This window comes from Myotis nattereri, assembly GCF_964212035.1.
Source record: "Myotis nattereri genome assembly, chromosome: 7".
In the NCBI taxonomy this organism is placed as follows: Eukaryota; Metazoa; Chordata; class Mammalia; order Chiroptera; family Vespertilionidae; genus Myotis; species Myotis nattereri.
The window spans coordinates 15792607-15812184 of NC_138082.1; the positions used below are offsets into that span (position 1 = coordinate 15792607).

General features: G+C 39.9%; 1 protein-coding gene across 5 annotated transcripts in view; it reads left to right on the forward strand.

Moving 5' to 3' along the window:
- The window catches only part of UNC80 (unc-80 homolog, NALCN channel complex subunit), a 175753-nt gene that overhangs the window by 104227 nt on the left and 51948 nt on the right, over nt 1-19578 (forward strand). For 4 of the 5 annotated variants that reach the window (XM_081095147.1, XM_081095145.1, XM_081095146.1 and 1 more), the window contains 10 exons: nt 1872-1979; nt 3397-3535; nt 7674-7855; nt 8375-8506; nt 11438-11624; nt 12240-12371; nt 13329-13472; nt 14243-14343; nt 15383-15469; nt 19175-19358. In XM_081095147.1, the coding sequence (XP_080951273.1) occupies nt 1872-1979; nt 3397-3535; nt 7674-7855; nt 8375-8506; nt 11438-11624; nt 12240-12371; nt 13329-13472; nt 14243-14343; nt 15383-15469; nt 19175-19358 (1396 nt within the window). The remainder of the gene's footprint in view (nt 1-1871; nt 1980-3396; nt 3536-7673; nt 7856-8374; nt 8507-11437; nt 11625-12239; nt 12372-13328; nt 13473-14242; nt 14344-15382; nt 15470-19174; nt 19359-19578) is intronic. The other variant, XM_081095149.1, reaches the window with a different exon arrangement.

A 19578-nucleotide genomic window follows, 5' to 3' on the forward strand; every position in this document is an offset into this window, starting at 1 on the left:
TGAGTACGTTTTGTTAACCCATCTCACTCTGATCAACCTGTTCCTCTGATCTCAGTGCTCAGAGACTCACTGTGCATCTGGTAGTCTGTTTCACTGCACTTCCAAAATCGAGCGGTTTTATAAACTACCAGATATATACCAAGGTCACCAACGAATTATTAGATTTTTCCTACATATCTGTACCTCGTCTGGTGGTATGTTCTAACCAGAGTAAATGTTCAGTTAGTACTTGCTGATGAAAAAAGAAGTCACATTTTCCAAAAATTCTGAATAACATCTGTTAAATTAAATATTGATAAATAAGGTAAGTTTTCATTAAAAAATATCCAGACAAAGGATAAAGTAGTGAAATATTTATAAAATTCAAGAATTTATATTTTAAAATAATTGTAATGACCTGGGAAATATTCATTATAAGGTCATAGTGACCCTCACAGGGTAGGGGATTTTAGGCATTTCATTTTCTTCTATACAGTTTTTTGTGTTGGTTTTCCAGATATTCTGCAATTTGCCTGTATTGTTCTATAAATAGAATAAAAGAGAGGTGCCACTTTCTTAAATTCTAAAATTACATGTGACAATCATTGTCTGTATTTATATGGAAAATGATTGTCACATAATTTTAGAACAGTTTTCAAATTATAAAACAACACAAGTTTGTGCTTGTTTATTGCTTTTCATTCACAGAAAATAATTGCAGGATTTCTCTCCCAAAATGATATGTGTTCCCAAGTATGTGCTTCCAAGTTTTTACCTTTAGAAAACACAGCAAAATTTTGAATTCATTTCCAACTCTATTTCATTTTAAAAAAGTTCATTCCACACCAGTCATATAATAGATGTGTTGTCTTGGGTCTTTTTGTCAGAGTTTTGAAAGACTTTCTTGGAGCATGCATGTACTTTTAGATTTGCCTTCCCTTTCAAAATATCTCCATCTATAACACTGTAGCGCACTGTTCGAAAATCTTAAGGAGCTCAGTTTTGTCCTTTGGCATGGAGGGAGAAAGTGTTTCATTGACATGGCACTGGAAAAACAAATGAGCACTTATTCTGTGCAAAGGGATGGATCCCTCTTTGCACAGCCTGGAGTGCAAAAATAGGAGGAAGCTGGTTTCAGGATAAATAAACAAGAACCTGTCACCGTTGGGACCGATCATTCTCCCAGCTGCTCGGTCCACTCCGTTCTGTGGCATTTAGGAGTCAGGGGAAGACATTGTCTCCTTCGTGCTTACAGAGATGAGTCAGGCCTATTCTTGGACCCTGGGGGAGGGACCAGTTTGAAAGGACGATTAGATGAGCATGCTTTTTTTTTAAAGAAGGTAGCCTTCCTGTGCAACTCAGGCCTAGATCATAGATGCTCTGAACTCGTGCTTCCTAGATGAGTCTTTTTATTATTACTTTCTAACACTCCTCCCTGAAATAGTTTCATTCTTATGTGACCAAGTGGTCGACGTGTAGCCTCCAACCCTGTAAAGGGACTCCTAGGTAGAGTGGATTTTAACCGACTTCATATTTTAAAAGATTTGTGTTTTAACAGCTTGGTGGAGTATAATTAGCCCTAAAATGAAAGTCAAGAGGTCCTTGCCCTTTTCTCATTCTGCTAACAACCAGTTTTGCAACTTGGCCGAGTTACTTCATCTCTCTGGATCCCGTTTCCTTCGTGTAAAGAAGACCTGTTGATACATATCCCTATGCTTCCTTTTTATTACAAAGTCAACTTCATTTAATTTTCAAGGAGTGTGGCACCCCAAAAGGCCTGAAATCATCTTTCCCATGAGATGAGGAGGGTTGTTGGAGAATCTGGGGACACTGCGCTGCGTCTTTGGGAGCGAGCACAGCACTCTGTGTGACATATCCCCTGTGTTTTTCAGTGCTCAGACAAGTCCTGCCTGAGGACACCTTCTCTGAAGAAGAGAGTTTCAGATGCCAACCTGGAAGGGAAAAAGGACTCTGGAATGCTGAAGTACATCAGACTACAGGTATTGGCACCTGGATCAGAAACAGTCAGGGAGCCGTGACAGGCAGAGGGCTCCAGCTACTCTATTTGCTAATGTTTGGTTCATACGGTGCCATCTGGCACCATGTCGACATAATGGTTCCTTTAATGGATGAGCTAGAGTGCCACCAAGTGTGCAAGGAAAATACCCCTCCTTGCTAGACAGCCAACTTCCACTGTGACAGGGTTTTGGGAGTTTGGCTGTAACCATGCCTCTCCGCTCTCTCCCTCCACCAATGGAGCTAGTTTCTCACTAGTGTGTGGTGGCGGTGCTCACAGGTCTTGGAATGCCAGTATTTGGGCTCCAATCCCACATCTGCTGCTCTGGCACCAGGCCTTGGGCAATTTACCTAATTTCTCTCCGTCTTAGTTATCATCCCCTATCGGATTATAACTAGTCCCATCTCAAAGGATTATTGCATGGATGAAATAAAAGAGTACTCTTACCTACTTAGTCAGTGCTTGACACTTCGATATATTGTTATTACAACCAAAGCTCTAAATCATAATACATTTCCCCATGGGGGGAAAGATACTTTTTATGATTTTCCGGAAAGTGTTTAAAATAATGGTTAAAGACCTAGACTTGCTTGGAACCTATATTGATTGCCTAAATTATCTGAAATAATGGATTAAATAGGATTTTGTGGGCTAATCAGGGGTAATAACCATAAGGTGTAATAGTATTTCAAGGGCAAAATGCCATCCAAATTCACACTGGTTTAAAAAACTAACTTCCTGAGTAGAACTCCTTTGTAAACTAGAGACTGCTCATAGTTTTCAGTGGAACTCAGCTCTTAACAGGAAAGAAAACAGGATGCTTCAAAAGCCCATCTGGCCTGGCCAGCATGGCTCAGTGGTTGAGCTTCATCCTATGAACCATGAGGTCATGGTTCAATTCCTGATCAGGGTACATACCAGGTGGTGGGCTCAATCCCCAGTGTGGGGGTGCAAAAGGCAGCCAATCAATAATACTCTCTCATCATTGATGTTTTGAGCTCTCTCTCCCTCTCCTTTCCTCTCTGAAATATATATATATATATATATATATATATATATATATATATATATATATTTAAAGCCCATCAGGACTCTTAGCACAGATATGTTGGTTGGAGACTCATTTTTCTCCTAGAGCTGTACTTATTCTACTGTTTATTCCTTAGGTGTTTGCAAAGCCGTTTTTATGGTGAAAGCATCATAAAATTAGTATGATTTTTTTCCTAATTATGTACCAACTAATAAGGTATAAAGCTTATAATATACCATGCCAATAAATATGCCCCATTTTAGAAGGTATTCTAAGGTCATTTAAGGAAAGCCGAGGGAGAAGTGTCACACAAGGCTCAAGGGGAGAAGAGCAATCAAACATGTGAAGCCGTGGTTTCCATCTCTCCCAGGTGATGAGCCTGTCGCCTGCTCCCTTATCTCTGCTCATCAAGGCAGCACCAATTCTGACGGAGGAGATGTATGGGGATATCCAGCCAGCTGCCTGGGAGCTCCTGCTCAGCATGGATGAGCACATGGCTGGGGCGGCAGGTAAGGAAAGACCACCTGGAACCCTGATCCTGCTGCCATGCATCCCAGTGTTTAAACAAGAGAGAGACGCATTGATTCCAGTTTCACTCCCAGGTCAGATGGACAGCAAGTGTTAGGACCGAACAGAGCCACGCACTGCAGTGAGGCAGGCCTTGGCTCTAGGTGTACTCTCCACTTCACTGGATAGTTTGCACAGGAGCAGTGGGTCTCCCCAGGGTGTCACCAAATTATAGAGAATGGTTTTCTCCAGAACCTACATGGTCTCTATATTTCACAAAGAATCAAATTCTTCCTTTTGTTTGATTGCCCAGATTTACCATGAACCACCATCATTTGCTTTCTTAAATCTTATGCGAGCCATGTTCTATATCCAAATTACAATATCAAAACAAATTTGTTGAAACTTAAGTGACATGTCCAAAGGCAGTAGGTACAAAATGTGGGTTCTTCACTTTTTTTCCTGCTTTTTGAACTTATTTCTTTAGTTTTATATACTTATTTTAATTGCAGAATACGCAAGGTGATAATTCAAATAACACAAAAATGTATGAAGGTAAAAATGTAACTCTTTTCCCTTGACTCCCAGTCCAGTTCTTCAGAGGCAAAAATTTTTAAGTATCTCAGGACCCTTCTGGGTATACTAGGCGTATGTATGCATGTATGTATGTATGTATGTATGTATTGCATGTTTCCTTTTTCACACAAATAGGACAACACCATTTACATTTTTCATTTATATCTAGGAAACCATTTTTTTAATTTTAAGAGTTTATTTGAGCAAAAATGCAATTCAAATTGAGCAGTGCCAAACCAGAAGTGATGAGGAGCTCTCTAACCGGAGCTCAGGGAGAAACTTTTATAGAGAAAAGACAGAAGCAAAGTAAGACAGTTATTGACTGGCTGTAACTTAAAGCCTAGTCGACTGTTTGTGATTGGTTTTCCTTAGTGTATTGATTTATATCCTTGAGGCATTTCCAGGCTAAGATTTTGGTTTGCTTACACAGACACCCATGGCATTAAAGCCACATCCCTATAATGGCCTCCTTGTTTAATAATTTAACAATTTCCCCCTTTTGGTTACCTTCTCATCTGAGATATTGATCAAAAAATTGGTAATAGCACCAACTTTCAGTCACCATTAGAGTTCAACTGCTTTTGTCTCATTGTGAAACCCATAGACTATGTTGTCTGATCTGTGGAAGCGTTGTTTTTGCTGTTCATCTCTTTGTTCATTTTATTTCTGTGTCTCTAAGCACAGTGATGTGCAACTGATAGCTGTGAGCGTGCATATCAGACCTCTGAGAGGACATAGCAAACCAGGGAGACTTCAGTGGTAACTATTAGGAGGATAATATCAAGAAACTGAAGTATACTCCTTAGCCAGGGCCCCCATGAACCAAACCAGTGGTATCAAATAAATCAAAGAATGTAGCTGAAAGGGCATGAGCCAGTTGGCCTGTTGGTTAATTTCTTGCATTTGCTACAATACAAAGGTACTGACCTGCACAGTGTGAGGTATTTTTTGTGACACAGACAATAAGGAAATCATTCTAAAACCTCCTTAGCAAGAAACTTCAGGGACTTTCGTTGTGCAGCTATGGCCTTAGCAGTAGATTCAGCAATAGTTGCCAGAGTTAAGGTGCAAAAATCAAGTGGTGAAAAGGCAAAAAAAAATAAAAGTTTCATAGGAAGGGGGGTGGGGGGTGGGGTAGGAAGGGATTATCCAAAGAATTTATATGCATAACCATGGACATAGACTATAGCAGTGATGGCGAACCTTTTGAGCTCGGCGTGTCAGCATTTTGAAAAACCCTAACTTAACTCTGGTGCTGTGTCACATATAGAAATTTTTTGATATTTGCAACCATAGTAAAACAAAGACTTATATTTTTGATATTTATTTTATATATTTAAATGCCATTTAACAAAGAAAAATCAACCAAAAAAATGAGTTTGTGTGTCATCTCTGACACGCATGTCATAGGTTCACCATCACTGGACTATAGGGTGGTGAAGACCTGGGGTGGAGGGCAGGGGCTGACTAGAAGGGGTCAATGGGGAATAAAGGGGACATCTGTAATATTTCAACAATAAAAATAATTTAGCCCTAGCCAGTTTTGCTCGGTGGATAGAGCCTCGGCCTGCCCTGGTTTGATTCCGGTTAAGGGCACATACCTCAGATGCAGGCTCCTCCCCAGCCCAGGCCCTGGTCAGGGCACATGCAAGAGGCAACCAATTGATGTGTGTTTCTCTCACATCAATGTTTCTGTCTGTCTTTCTCTCTCTTCCATTCTCTCTAAAATCAATGGAAAAATATCCTCAGGTGAGGATCAAAAGAATAAAAAATAAATAAATTTAAAAATAATAACGTAGAAATCATGTCACTACACTTGCTATATGATCCTGCCATTCCACTCCTAGCACAAAACAGCAAAAAAAGGATGAAGACCTTGATCTGTGATCATGGAAGAGTTGTTTGGCCACAAGGTGGCGTCTGCTTCTGGGGAGGAACCTCTTAGTGAACTTGAATTTTAGATTTCCCTTGGGTATACGGTTCCAAGAGTCTGGAGGAGCTCTTTTTAGTTGGAGGATGTAGAGCCAACATTCAAGTCCCTGAAGTTTGGCTGCCGTCTGTATAGTGAGGAGGACCTAAAATGGTTCATTTCTCACAGATTTAAGGGCAGTCTTTATTTTTAGTGATTCCATGTCAGAAGGGTGGGAAAAAATTGGAAACGTTTGTTAGTAGAGTTGAGGCGAGATATTTGAGGAAACTATAAGAATTCAGGATCCAGTTTGGTGTATAGATATGTAATAAAATCTCAAAAACAATGAACAGGCCTAGAATCTGATATCTACAATTTTGTATTATAATTTTCTACCGAAACATTTTTTCATCAACAACCACCCTTATTTCTATCAAGGACTATCACAGTAAGATGAATTTGTTTGCAAAATAAATCTAGTCTTGTTAACGTTGGCTTGATCATTTACATGAGTGCAACGAGAATAGTGTTTGACCTCTTTTTAAACGTGCTTTCCTGGAACTTTTCATAAGAAGTCTTAGGTTGGACTTTTAAAAGCCTCTCCAGACTAAGAAACCAAGCCCAAAACTCACCATCTGACTTCACCTACAATAACTATATAGTATTTTGGTAAATTTCTCTCTTCTTGAAGTCCCAAAGATATCCAGTTCCTGGGCCTACCAGGAAGTGATCTTCCTCACTCACCTGGAAGCCTGCAGGGAACCCTGTAAGCAAGGTACCAGGCCAGTTTTTTCCAAGAGGCTTTTATTGGCTCCGTCAAGTCAACCTTCGTTTCTTAAAACTGTTTGGTCATATCTGATTTCATGCATATTCTCATTTTTCATTAGCTTCATAACTCATGGCACCTGACTTTTCTCTTATTGTCATTTATATTTCCTAGAAATTAAAACAAAAAGTCCAGCTAGCATGGCTGAGTGGTTTAGCATTTACCTATGAACCAGGAGGTCACCGTTCAATTTCCCGTCATGGCACATGGCTGGATTGCAGGAGGCAGTCAATCAATGACTCTCTCTCATCATTAATGTTTCTATCTCTGTGAAATCAATAAAAATATATTTTAAAGAAACAGCAATGGTAATATGATTTATTAAATCTCTTTCAGCTTCTCAATCTCTTCTTTCTCAAGGAAGGATAAAAGTTAAAAGAGTCTATAAGGAAGATTTTATTTTTAACCCAACTGATGTAACTGAGATAGTTTTTAATTGACATTTTTATATATTGTCCCTGGGTTATTATAAGGTACCTCTAGCTACTTCCTAAAAGGGATATTTTAATATGCAGTCTCCTTTTTTTTATTTGCCTCCTCTGGCATTCACTTTGCACTGTGAGCCAAAGCAGACTTTGCATAGAATGAGTTATTCTATTGAAATGTCATGTTGTCACTGCCCTCACCCCAGATATCGGAAGACTGAAGTTGGCACATAGGTTGATGTTTGGTTTCCAGTGACTGAGGTTTGCTTTTGCCGATGCTGGTGGCCTGGCTTGATGAGCTCAGAAGTCATTTTCAGGAGATGGGGGCAATTCTCCCTTCTCTCCATCCCCTGAAACCAAGCAGTTAAAAGATGTGTGGCTGATGAATGGCTGACTGTCTCTAGCTGCCATGTTCCTGCTGTGTGCGGTGAAAGTCCCCGAGGCCGTGTCCGACATGCTGATGTCAGAGTTCCAGCACCCGGAGACGGTGCAGAGGCTGAACGCCGTCCTCAAGTTCCACACACTCTGGAGGTTTCGCTATCAGGTCTGGCCCCGGATGGAGGAGGGAGCACAGCAGATTTTCAAGGTGAGGGATCCTTCCCACGTGGGAATTAGATTAACAAACCCCACCCAAACGTTGTTGAAATCCTTGAATCAAGTCTGCAGTGTATGGCCCAAGAGATGCTTCTTTTTGTGTTTCTCTGATTATATCAGTAAACTTAACTCATCCATGAATGAATTCTTATTGTTAAAAAATAAAATATAGAAGAACATAAAGTAAGAAAATCAAATCTCTGTAAACCTCTAGATATCACTACCATCCCCAGAGGTAAGTAAGCACTTAAAAGTTGGGTGTATAATCATCCAGACATTTCACTATATATACACAGATAGATGTATTTTGGAGGATGGGGTGATTAACAAAAATAAGGACCATCTAGTTGAAACCCTTCATTTGATTAATGAGTAAACCGAGCCCTAGAGTGGTTCATCCTATGCTCTATAACATCCTGGGCTCTGTAAGATTATGTCATAATTATACTTCTGAGTCATTCAAACTTATTCTTCATCTTACTCACCTCATTCTTTTGATATCAACTAACAGATCCCGCCTCCCAGTATAAACTTCACCCTGCCCTCGCCAGTGCTTGGAATGCCATCTGTCCCCATGTTTGACCCCCCGTGGGTCCCTCAGTGCAGCGGGAGTGTCCAGGACCCCATTAATGAAGACCAGTCTGTGAGTAATAGGCACTTTCTTTCCCCCAGGCTTCATGGTGTACATGTAAGAGAGAAGAACAAGGAATGTATTCGTATGTTTATTTGTTGTCATAATAACATAACAACAACACAGAAAATCAGCTACAAAGGTCTTTTGTTCTTGTGAATAGCACAGAAGGAACTGACACCTGGATGAGCATTTGCAGACTTTCAAACCAACACAGTTTTGTTTTTATAATCAAAGCAGCAGCCACCTTAGAAAGATATTAAGAGTTGATTTCTTGGCCAAAGGTAACACTTTTGCCTCTATTTGTTATAAAACAAGTGTTTTAAACTTACATTACATAAGCTACCCCAAAAATGATATTGGCCCTGGAAAAGTAAGAAAAAGTGCTGAGTTGGTAGCTCTTGTTTCCTTGTTTTGACCTGAGTCCATTCTTCATCTTGTTGATTTCCAGTATCATCCTCACAATCATCACTGTGAGACCTCAGGTCTTAGGCTGCTCTAGTAGGCCACTGCTCTATGTAAGGTAATTTATAAATAGTTTAGAACACTTTCTTTATAAACAAGAGCCAAGTATATGTGCCTTTTGAAAAAATGAATCTTCAAAATAACACTCTTTTACCTTTTAAATAGCATTTTTCTAAATTACAAGAGTAATGTAGAGAAAAAATTTTAATAAAACAAAAATAGGAAAAAAAACCACATCTCTTTGCACAAACCCGTGATTACAAAAGTATAGGATTTAGGGTAATGGTATATAAATATTAAAGGTTTTTTTAGAAATATATTTTTATTGATTTCAGAGGGGAAAGGAGAAGGAGAGAGAGATACAAACATCAACGATGATGGAGAATCATTGATTGGCTGCCTCCTGCACACCCCACACTGCGGATTTAGCCCACAACCTGGGCATGTTCCCTGACCGGGAATAGAACCGTGACCTCCTGTTTCATAGGTCGATGCTCCACCACTGAGCCACGCTGCCTGGGCAATATTAAAGATTTTTGATACATCTCACAAAATATCTCCAGGAAGGTTGTACCATTTTAACCTTATATAATAGAATGGGAAAGTGCCCCTTTATTCCAATTAACTAGTGTTCTTTTTTAAATGCCATTGTGAATGGCACAAAACATTATTTTGTTGTTTCTATTCCAGCTTGTTTAAAAAGTTAGCTGAATATGTGAAGTCAGGTTAAACATATTGCATATCACACATACATTTTTTAGACATTAAAGTTTTCTTTGGGGAACTGTTTGTTTGAACTCTACCCATCAAAATCTTTTAATTCTTTTGCATACAGTGCCTTTGTATCTAATGGTTTTTATGCCAAAGAGAATGTCATACCTGGTTCTTCCCCCAGATGTGCAATCATTTCATCATTTGAACCACTGGCATAAAGATCTTCGCTTTTTCTCCCATACAGGTGATGGGTTCATTTGAGCCAATCACATTCTTTACTCCACCTTCACAGTGAATTTCAAACCAAGTGCCCTGGTTAAACTATCTTAACCCCGACTCTGAAAATGAATTCCTATTTAGCCCATCAGATGTCCTAAGTTGCTGTTGTGCCATTCATTATATGAAGCCATTAGTCTTATGTTAAGATCCTGCTTAAAGGGACTTCTATGAATGCAGCCCTTCAGAACAGTGACCAACAACTCTTGTCTGTCTCTAAAACCCTATATGACCACTGGCAACAAAGAGATGTGCAATAACTGTTATACATAAACATTACTTCATATCGGCAGTGAAGAACTCCTGTGATCACTGCCCTGCTCTGAGACCACTGACTGTCCCCAAAGCCCTTGACTTGTCTCAGCATAAACATCATGATTGAGGTACAAATAGAATGGCCATTATGTAGAGTGAAAGTATTCTCCTTTATTGTGTCTTTATCTGTTATGCCTTAGCCAATGGTAAACAAAGTCAAATTTTACATTCAATTTATAACACCAGCAATTCTCATAATTTCCATCAGTAACTTTGTTTCTACAAATCTTCAGTATTTACACGGTGTTAATGTATTTGTCTACAAACTAGAGGCCTGGTGCACGAATTCATGCACCGGTGGGTCCCTTGGCCTGGCCTGTGGGAGGGCCGAAACTGGCTCTCTGACACCCCCTATGGGTCCTGGATTGCAAGAAGGTGCAGGCCAGGCTGAGGGATACCACCAGTGCCCAATTGGGGCCAGCGAGAGATGTGGGAGGTTGGCCAGCCAAGGAGGGACTGTGGGAGGGCTCCAGGGCATATCCGGCCCATCTTGCTCAGTCCCAAGCTAACTTACCGATTGGAGTGTCTGCCCCCTGGTGGTCAGTGCACATCATAGTGAGCAGTTGAGCGGCCTTAGCATATCATTAGCATATTACACTTTGATTGGTTGAAGGACCCATTGGTCGACCAGGCACTTAGCATATTAGGCTTTTATTATATAGGATATTATGTATTTATACTGTGGTAGATATGTGAGGTTAAAAAATGAAATAAATCACATAAGTAATGGGTTTATATGAGAGGTAGATCTCTTTCCTCCTCCTTTCCACGATTCTGATTTTCTCTTTTATTAACCTTATGAAATAAATGACCTTCATTTAAAACCAGTTCAAAAAATGTAGAGAGTATTAAAAATAATTTGTCTTTAATGTTTAAGGAGTGAATCATTGATATCACCCCAAATCCTAAAGGTGAAATAGGATTTGTTTTCAGAAATCACAGACATTCTTGAAGAATTACTCTGATTGAGTGAAAAACAATAGCTTAGTTGTAACAACCTGGGAACTTGGTAGAAAAACAAGTAAATCTCCAGGAACTTAGATCATATGATGGAGGCACTAATGTTTCCTGAGGACAGAGTACCACATTTGTGTAATTTATTGGAACACTCTTTATACTTGTGACCTTACAGAAGAGTTGCTATTCAATAAACTTGCCTTCATGTCTCTATAGAAATCCTTTTCAGCCCGGGCTGTGTCCCGTTCCCATCAAAGGGCAGAACACATCTTAAAGAACTTGCAACAGGAGGAAGAAAAGAAGCGTCTTGGCCGAGAAGCCAGCCTCATCACTGCCATCCCCATCACCCAGGAGGCTTGCTACGAGCCCACCTGTACACCCAACTCAGAGCCAGAAGAAGAAGGTGCCCTCTGCACATAGGACTTGTTTGGGGGCTGAGTCACAGGAAAGGGAAAGAGCTTGCTTTAAAAGAAACATTGATAATTTTATGTGAAATAAGGTGATATGCTCCCTCTCTCTCTCTCTCTCTCACCTCCTGACACTGTCCGGAGAAAGAAATGTTTTCGTTTTCTAAATGATCACAGTCGGCCTGTTTCAAGAGGTGAATGTTAGCCACACTGAACAAACCAGTATGAAAATGGACCAAGCAGTGATTGAGATTCAGGAAATAGCTAAATCTAGAGTGTTTATAAAAGTAGATGCAATCAATCTTTCATCGTTAAAAATGGGATTAGTCTATTAACTGCATTCAACCCTCACAAGTACAATTTGTTGGTTGGTATCCGAAAATGACTTAGGAACCATTCTAAAATCAGTGATTCTCTGCCTTGCTTTTGTGGAATCTGGGAGGAATTTTGTCTTTCTGTATATATTTTTTTCCTTTTCTAAGTATACTTTAACTTACATAAGATTTATGCTCTGAGACCACTATACTCTTATAATGCAAGCACAGCTAGAGTTGTGATGATAGCTATTTTATTATGAAACCAAAGTTCACATTCCCCATATTCTTTGCCAGTAGAAGAAGTCACCAATCTGGCATCCCGCCGACTGTCTGTCAGTCCATCCTGTACCTCCAGTACTTCCCACAGGAATTACTCCTTCCGCCGAGGGTCCGTCTGGTCGGTGCGTTCGGCTGTCAGTGCTGAAGGTGTGTCCTCTTGCAAATATGATATTTATTCCTCATGACATGTGGATTTTGAAACAGTTTCCTGTTAACATTTTTTCACTTCACTATACTACACTACATTCATTAAATAACTTGTTTCATGACTTGAACTTCTAAAAAAATATTGGATTGAGTGGTAGCCTAAAAAATTTATCGTTGATTTTATCCAGCAATTATCCTTTATAAGTTGTTGCTGAGGGTTCCATAGACTCAATTGCCAGTTAACAATTTTAAACTCCGCCTACACATTACAAATCAGAATCCCTAAGGGTGGGACCCACACATCGGTATTTCTTAAATCTATTCAGGGTATTTCAGGGTGTGGCCAGTTCCCAGTAGGATGCTTTAAGAAGCTGTTCTGGAATCTTGAAACAACCGAAGATTGTTTCTGTAATGAAATCTGATTCCAGGGGGGAAATGTGATGCTCTTCAGTCCCAAGAATTTAAAAGATATGCTTCTCTGATAATGAGCAGCTACCTGGGCTCACTGCTTCATGATTATACAAATTTCATGTCTGATTCATAAAGTCATTGAAAAGTCATACAGAAATTATGCTTCATAGTTATGCAAATGTTATCACTCATTTATAAAATCATATTAAAAAGTTGTGCAGAAACCAATGGTTATCACCCTTTGGCTATACAACCCAGGGGAACTTAAAAAAATGACCAATGCTGATGGAGACGGTGTTAACATAAGGGTTAACATGAAGATCAACTGAATAGATTTGAACAACCAGAAAGAAACCATTATATGGATTTCATGTTTCAAAGGCGTACCAAGAAAATTCAATGGGGAAAGAATAGTCTTTTCAACAAATGATGCTGGGATATCTGTAAACCAAAGAATGTTAAATAGCTGGTCTTGAACTGAGAAGTGTTGTTGCACTAGAATTACAATACTGAATAAGAGCACCTCGATTATGTCTCCTGCTTCAGATGAGGAGCACACCACGGAACACACGCCAAACCACCATGTGCCTCAGCCCCCACAGGCGGTGTTCCCAGCATGCATCTGTGCAGCAGTGCTCCCCATTGTTCATCTCATGGAGGATGGGGAGGTGCGGGAAGATGGAGTAGCAGGTACGGTTTTATTAGTAAAACCAAATACTTACTCTGTTCCTCTGGAATAGGGTAGTAAGATGTTCTTGAATATATTAATTATTGGCCACATGTTGAGTTGTTTTATGCATATGTTATAGATTTGCAGTACTGTAAATCTATACTGTACTTTAGCACTATCACTATCTCTTCCTCTCCACCTTTATGACTAAAAAATTGCATTTAAACTAAGTAGCTGGGTCCAGGGGCATTGTTCATGACCAGAGAACAGAACACTTATTTGGCCACCTGAAATCAAATGGTGACTTTGGCCACCTTAGAAATCTTAGCTATTAGCTACACATCACTAATGCCATCTTTCCACTTGGTTATCTTTCCAGAGATACTACCCAAAGAGAATAATTGCAATATGAAATGATAAACTAGAGGTAGAGATGATTTACATTTGTAACAGTTTAATATTCTTAATGTTCTAAAAAATACTTAAGATTTTTTTTAAATCCTTCCCCCCCAAAAAAGGGCAAAAGATATAGATACAATCTAATGACAATAACATCTGTAAACAATACTGTTGTTGAAAACAATGAAATCTTACACTTCAGCTGAAAGATCTTCAAAAATTATTTTAAATGAAAATACCCATGGTTGGTAATGATGGGGGTGGGGATTTGCAGAACTTCTTTAAGGCAAAACAATAGAGTCTAATTAAAGCTTAGTAAATTGCTTGAATACTTTATCTAATGGGTTTATTTCCATTTAAGACAAATGGTTAATTTTTTTCTCTTCTAAAGTGAGTGCTGTGGCCCAACAAGTCTTGTGGAACTGTCTAATTGAAGATCCATCAACAGTTCTTCGACATTTTCTGGAAAAACTGACCATCAGCAATAGACAAGTAAAGTCCTCTTTTTTTTATGTGTGGCTATGTGTGTGAACACTGTTAAAAGCAAGCAATGGGCTATATAATGCTGTGCATGCAACATCAGTGTCTTCTGATAATGACAAGGATGAGCAATGTTAAACTTTGTTGTTTTCTTTCTAATTTCTCCATTAACTGATGTCTCCATAGTGTGTGATACACTGCTTATGATGACCCTAAGATACCAAACAGATTCTCAGTCTTTTAAACCAAGATTAAATTCAGTATAATTTTCTTAGAACATCTGTTGAACTCTGCTTGGTAGACTGTGATCGATGCAGGTAGGGTTATTAGAATATGTTGAAACTCTTTATTCAAAAATTCTAATTTAAGAGACCACCCTATAATAAGGCTGTGCCAGATAAAAGTAGTTTTCTGAGCAATGGTAAAATTCACTGATGACTGGAAATTATGTTCATTTATATGTTATGGTCCTATTTGCTGGAAGATTAAGTTTAGATTATGAAAGGTAAGGTTAATTGCATTTTTGTTTATCCTCTCTTGGCCTAGCTTTATCTGTTTCACTCGAAACCTAGGAAGTAGAACTATGAAGTTTAATAAACCTGGTTTGCTTAATGGTGTCTCAACATAGGTTCTCTGGTCTTCTGGGCTAGGCTCCGCCCTTCAGGAATGAGCTCAGGTGTTTAAAAAAAAAAAAAAAAAGCCTAGGTTTCCTGCATGTTTCATCACACCTGGCAGCCATAGCAAGTAGAGTTGACAAAATATACCACTTTCCCATGATGTGCCTGTGACCTGCAGACACAGTCAAAATTTTGATTTTTTAAAAAGTTGTCCAACTGCTGCTCAGAGATTTCATATATTAGCTCCTAGGAGAAGGTGTTAGAGTTGGTTTAATACTGTGTCACAAATATCACATAGACAATGTTCAAATGTTGAACAAAATGCAAGTTAAATGTGGGCAAAAGTAGGGAATATCCATCCCCCTACTTTTCAAGAAGTGAATTTTATTGCCTACAGCATGGCAGCTGAATGACTTAGAATTCTTTTCTTTCAGGATGAATTAATGTACATGCTGCGCAAACTTCTCCTGAATATTGGAGACTTTCCTGCTCAGACATCTCACATCCTGTTCAACTACTTGGTGAGTTTCAGCCTCCAGTAGATTATAAATGTTCATTCCAAGTAGGAAGCAACAGCATGAGAAAAGGCCTTCCCCTTAACTTGTGACTAAAGGTGAGCCGTAGTCAGCGAAATGTCATAGTCAGCTAAGCTCCCCACTGTGTGTGGGGAAACCTCTCCTGGCGCAGTCCTTGATAGGTGGTGGGTACCCAATCAATGTTAGCCTCCTCGCTGTCTTCCTCGGGCATTATACAGCTTCCTTATGTTAGTTCCTAATTTTGGTTTGAGAAAACCTATATGTAGTTTTTAGTCATTTTTCCCTTATCTCACTATTTACACACACACACACACACACACACACACACACACACACGTTGCCCTAGGCGGAAAGTATTTGTAAGTGTATGTTAGTATGGGAACTATCTATGCCTTAAGCCATCCTTTCTGCACCCTCCAAATTTATCAGTTTCTTTGCATTCTCCTTGCACCCTAAATGGATATACAGTTTGGGGACTATTAACATGATGCCTGTTCTTTGGAGTTGCACCTTCATCCAGGCAGACAGATGCCAAATAAATTTCTATGCTGAGAGAAACTCTTCTTTCTCCATTACTGTCATTGGTCTTCTAGCAGGTTGGGAAGTAGAAGAGTTGTTCATGTGCATCTGTAGCAAAATGGTAAATGTAACTTACGCTACAACATTAATGTGCAGAGAAAATTTGTAATTCCTTTCTCCTCTCTATGACTGATTTGGTTTTCCTCCTGGGTGCCCACCTGCTGGTTGACAAGGGAAATAATAAAAATCATGTCCAATCCAGTTTTAAGTTCAGACTGATAAAAATCTATAAATAGTACCTTTGGATGGTGTTCAGTGTCTCTTGGCTAAAAATACTTAGTTTCTAGGAATTCCCTTCCCTTCCAACTGCTTTCATCTTTAAACACCATTTGAAGTTGGGAAGAAAAAAGACCTTTGTTCAGCGTTCCATCCCTTGTTCAATGTTTGCTCTGGCTCTTGCCTTCATGAGACGGTGCCCTCTATCTGACTGGTTGCTAGATGCCCAGCCAGTGGACACCAAAGCCCATGGCTGCTGTGACTTGGGGTGCTTCTGCTCTTCAGTGATTGCTGGGAGACTCTACCTCACCTCAGTCCCTACTGAGTTCTGGTAGTGAATCCCAAATGACTCCAGCTAGAGGACCCTATACAAATGTCACCGACATATGCTAATTCTATCTGGAAAGCTCTCCAGCCAAACCTTCTGCTCCTTTTTGTCCTGTCTACATCACACAAAAGCCAAAGGTAGATCACCAAAGCCAAACCTCAAGGCCTCCCTCAGGTATGTGCTCTCCAGTTTATGTTGCATCCAGGTTGGTGTGGAATGTCTCTGAGGTGAACTCTTGTCAGACATCCTAACAGACTGGGAGCAAGGGCCCCTTCGGTGTGCCTGCCCATTCCCAGGCCACTAGGTATGGGAAATGCTTCCTTGGACCACTGCTCTCCTCCGTCCTTTAGCCTTGAGATACGAAGATGGACATTTCATTTCCCTTCTGCCATATACTTCTGTCAACTCCAAAAAAACTTCAGTGGTAGACACAGTCTTCTCAGCTGGGTAATACATAGGAGAAAAGGGCTAACCATGCTTTATCTTTGCTTTAAAACCTTGTTTTGAATGAATAGAAATTTCTGTCTCTGCATTTCTGTCTAAACCAGGGGTTCTCAACCTGTGGGTCGCGACCCCTTTGGCGGTCGAACGACCCTTTCACAGGGGTCGCCTAAGACCATCCTGCATATCAGATATTTACATTACAATTCATAACAGTAGCGACATTACAGTTATGAAGTAGCAACGAAAATAATTTTATGGTTGGATCACAACATGAGGAACTGTATTTAAAAGGCCAGAAGGTTGAGAACCACTGGTAAACCCTAATCTTTCCCTGAATCCCAAGTACATGGATATTTTAGGTGGACTAGGGAAAGGGTCTTGTACTCAGAATGGCACCATAGTGAAGAGCAGAGCAGTTTTTAAACCATTACCCTTATTATACATCTTTTATCTAACAACTATTATTGATGTGTGTGATAGGGATATTTGGAACACTAATTCATCTTTTCCAGACTTTGTTAGGGACATGTATTTTGTTTTAATATATTTTTATTGATTTCATAGAGGCGGGGAGAGGGAGAGAGAGAGAATCATTGATCATCTGCCTCCTGCCCACCCCACACTGGGGATTGAGCCCGCAAGCCGGGCATATGCCCAGACCAGGAATCGAACTGCAACCTCCTGGTTCATAAGTTGTCACTCAACCACTGAGCCACGCTGACTGGGCAATTATTAGGGACATCTAAATTCACTGCGTAACTTGACTCAGAGATCTTCAACCTGGGGTCTGAGCATATCTGGGCATATGTGCAGACTTTTAAAGGAGTGTGTTGCCCACAAAGTTTTAAGGGAATAAATCTCCAAGTCCTCAACTTACAAATATGTACTAACACTGTTTGAGCAGGCCTGCCATCTCAATCGTCATTCTACCTACAGCACACACAAAGGCCCACCCTGGCCATCACAGGTACCTGCAGGCTACATTGACAGACACATTCGACAGAGAAAGAGTCTGACCCACTCTGTTAGTTTTAAGGAAGCCTCATTCTGATTGATCAAGGCCCTTTGAATCCATAGGACTTCCCACCTTTTTCTGTCTTCTACAGATTTGACCCTCATTAGGTTATGCAGCCTTCAGATTAGATCAGTGACACTGATTTTTTCAATGTAACTGGAAAATTGTATAGCATTAGCAAGTTTTTCAAGAAACAATGGATAAAAGCCACTGGAAGGGTGTGAACTTTTACATTTTTTCCTGATTTTTGTTGGGTATAATTGAATAAGGCAGTTAAAGCTTATTTCATCAAGTTTGATGAAATACACTTTCCAGTTACAGTTAGTCCTCTTATTTCAATGTGTAGAATGTTTAGTATATTCTGTTCCTATTAACAAAAAATAACCTTATAATGAGACATTTTAAATGTCAGCTTAAAATGTACAGAAGGACATGCCAATTTTCAAAGTTACTGAGAGGACACAACAGCTTTAAAGTTCACCAACTTAGCCAAACAGGCAGAGTGTTCTTCGGTTCAGATCAATAGACATAACCTGATCTGCCAAGTGTGTTTGGGCAAACCTCATATAGAGATTATTATTAGGTCACCTAACTACCTGAGCGACAAGTGACTTGAAGCCTGGAAAACTGATCTTCTGATTTCCTCTTAAGAAGCACCATTTTTAGTGACACATATAAATGGGCAGCAATCTATTCTGATCAGCTTTTCACTCTCTCCTGCTTACTGCCATTGCAAGTGTTGGAGAGCCCTGGCCAGTGTGGCTCAGTTGATTGGGCACCATCCCGAGCACCAAAGTGTTGTCCTTCAGATTCCCGGTCAGGGCACATGCCCAGGTTGTGGACTCAATCCCCGTTAGGGGACGCGTTGGAGGCAGCCAATCAATGTTTCCCTCTCACATCCGTGCTTCTCTCTCTCTCTCCCTCTCCCTTCTTCCCTCTCTCTAAAAGTCAATAAAAATCTTTTAAAAAGAAAGTGTTGGAGAAGTATTTTAACAGAAAATACGAAGATACAAAAGACGATTTAAACAAGCAAAGAAAAGCCAAGGAAACGAGAATGTGCACTCAGGATCACTGTGGCTTTGTGAACTCTCCCTGTTCTGCCTTGCAGGTGGGACTAATCATGTACTTTGTGCGGACCCCTTGCGAGTGGGGCATGGATGCCATTTCAGCCACCCTGACCTTCCTGTGGGAGGTGGTGGGCTACGTGGAGGGCCTCTTCTTCAAGGATCTGAAGCAGACCATGAAGAAGGAGCAGTGTGAGGTGAAGCTGCTGGTGACCGCCTCAATGCCAGGTAATCCACCACTGCTTTTGGATGACATGACATTTTCTTTATTGTTTTTTAAATTTATTTTTCAATGACAGTTTCCATTCAATATTGTTTTGTATTAGTTTCAGGTGTATTGTATAGGGGTTAGAAAACCATATACTTTATAAAGTGATCCCCCCAATATTTCTGGTACCCATCTGACAGCATACATAGCTATTAAAATATCACTGATTATATTTCCTCT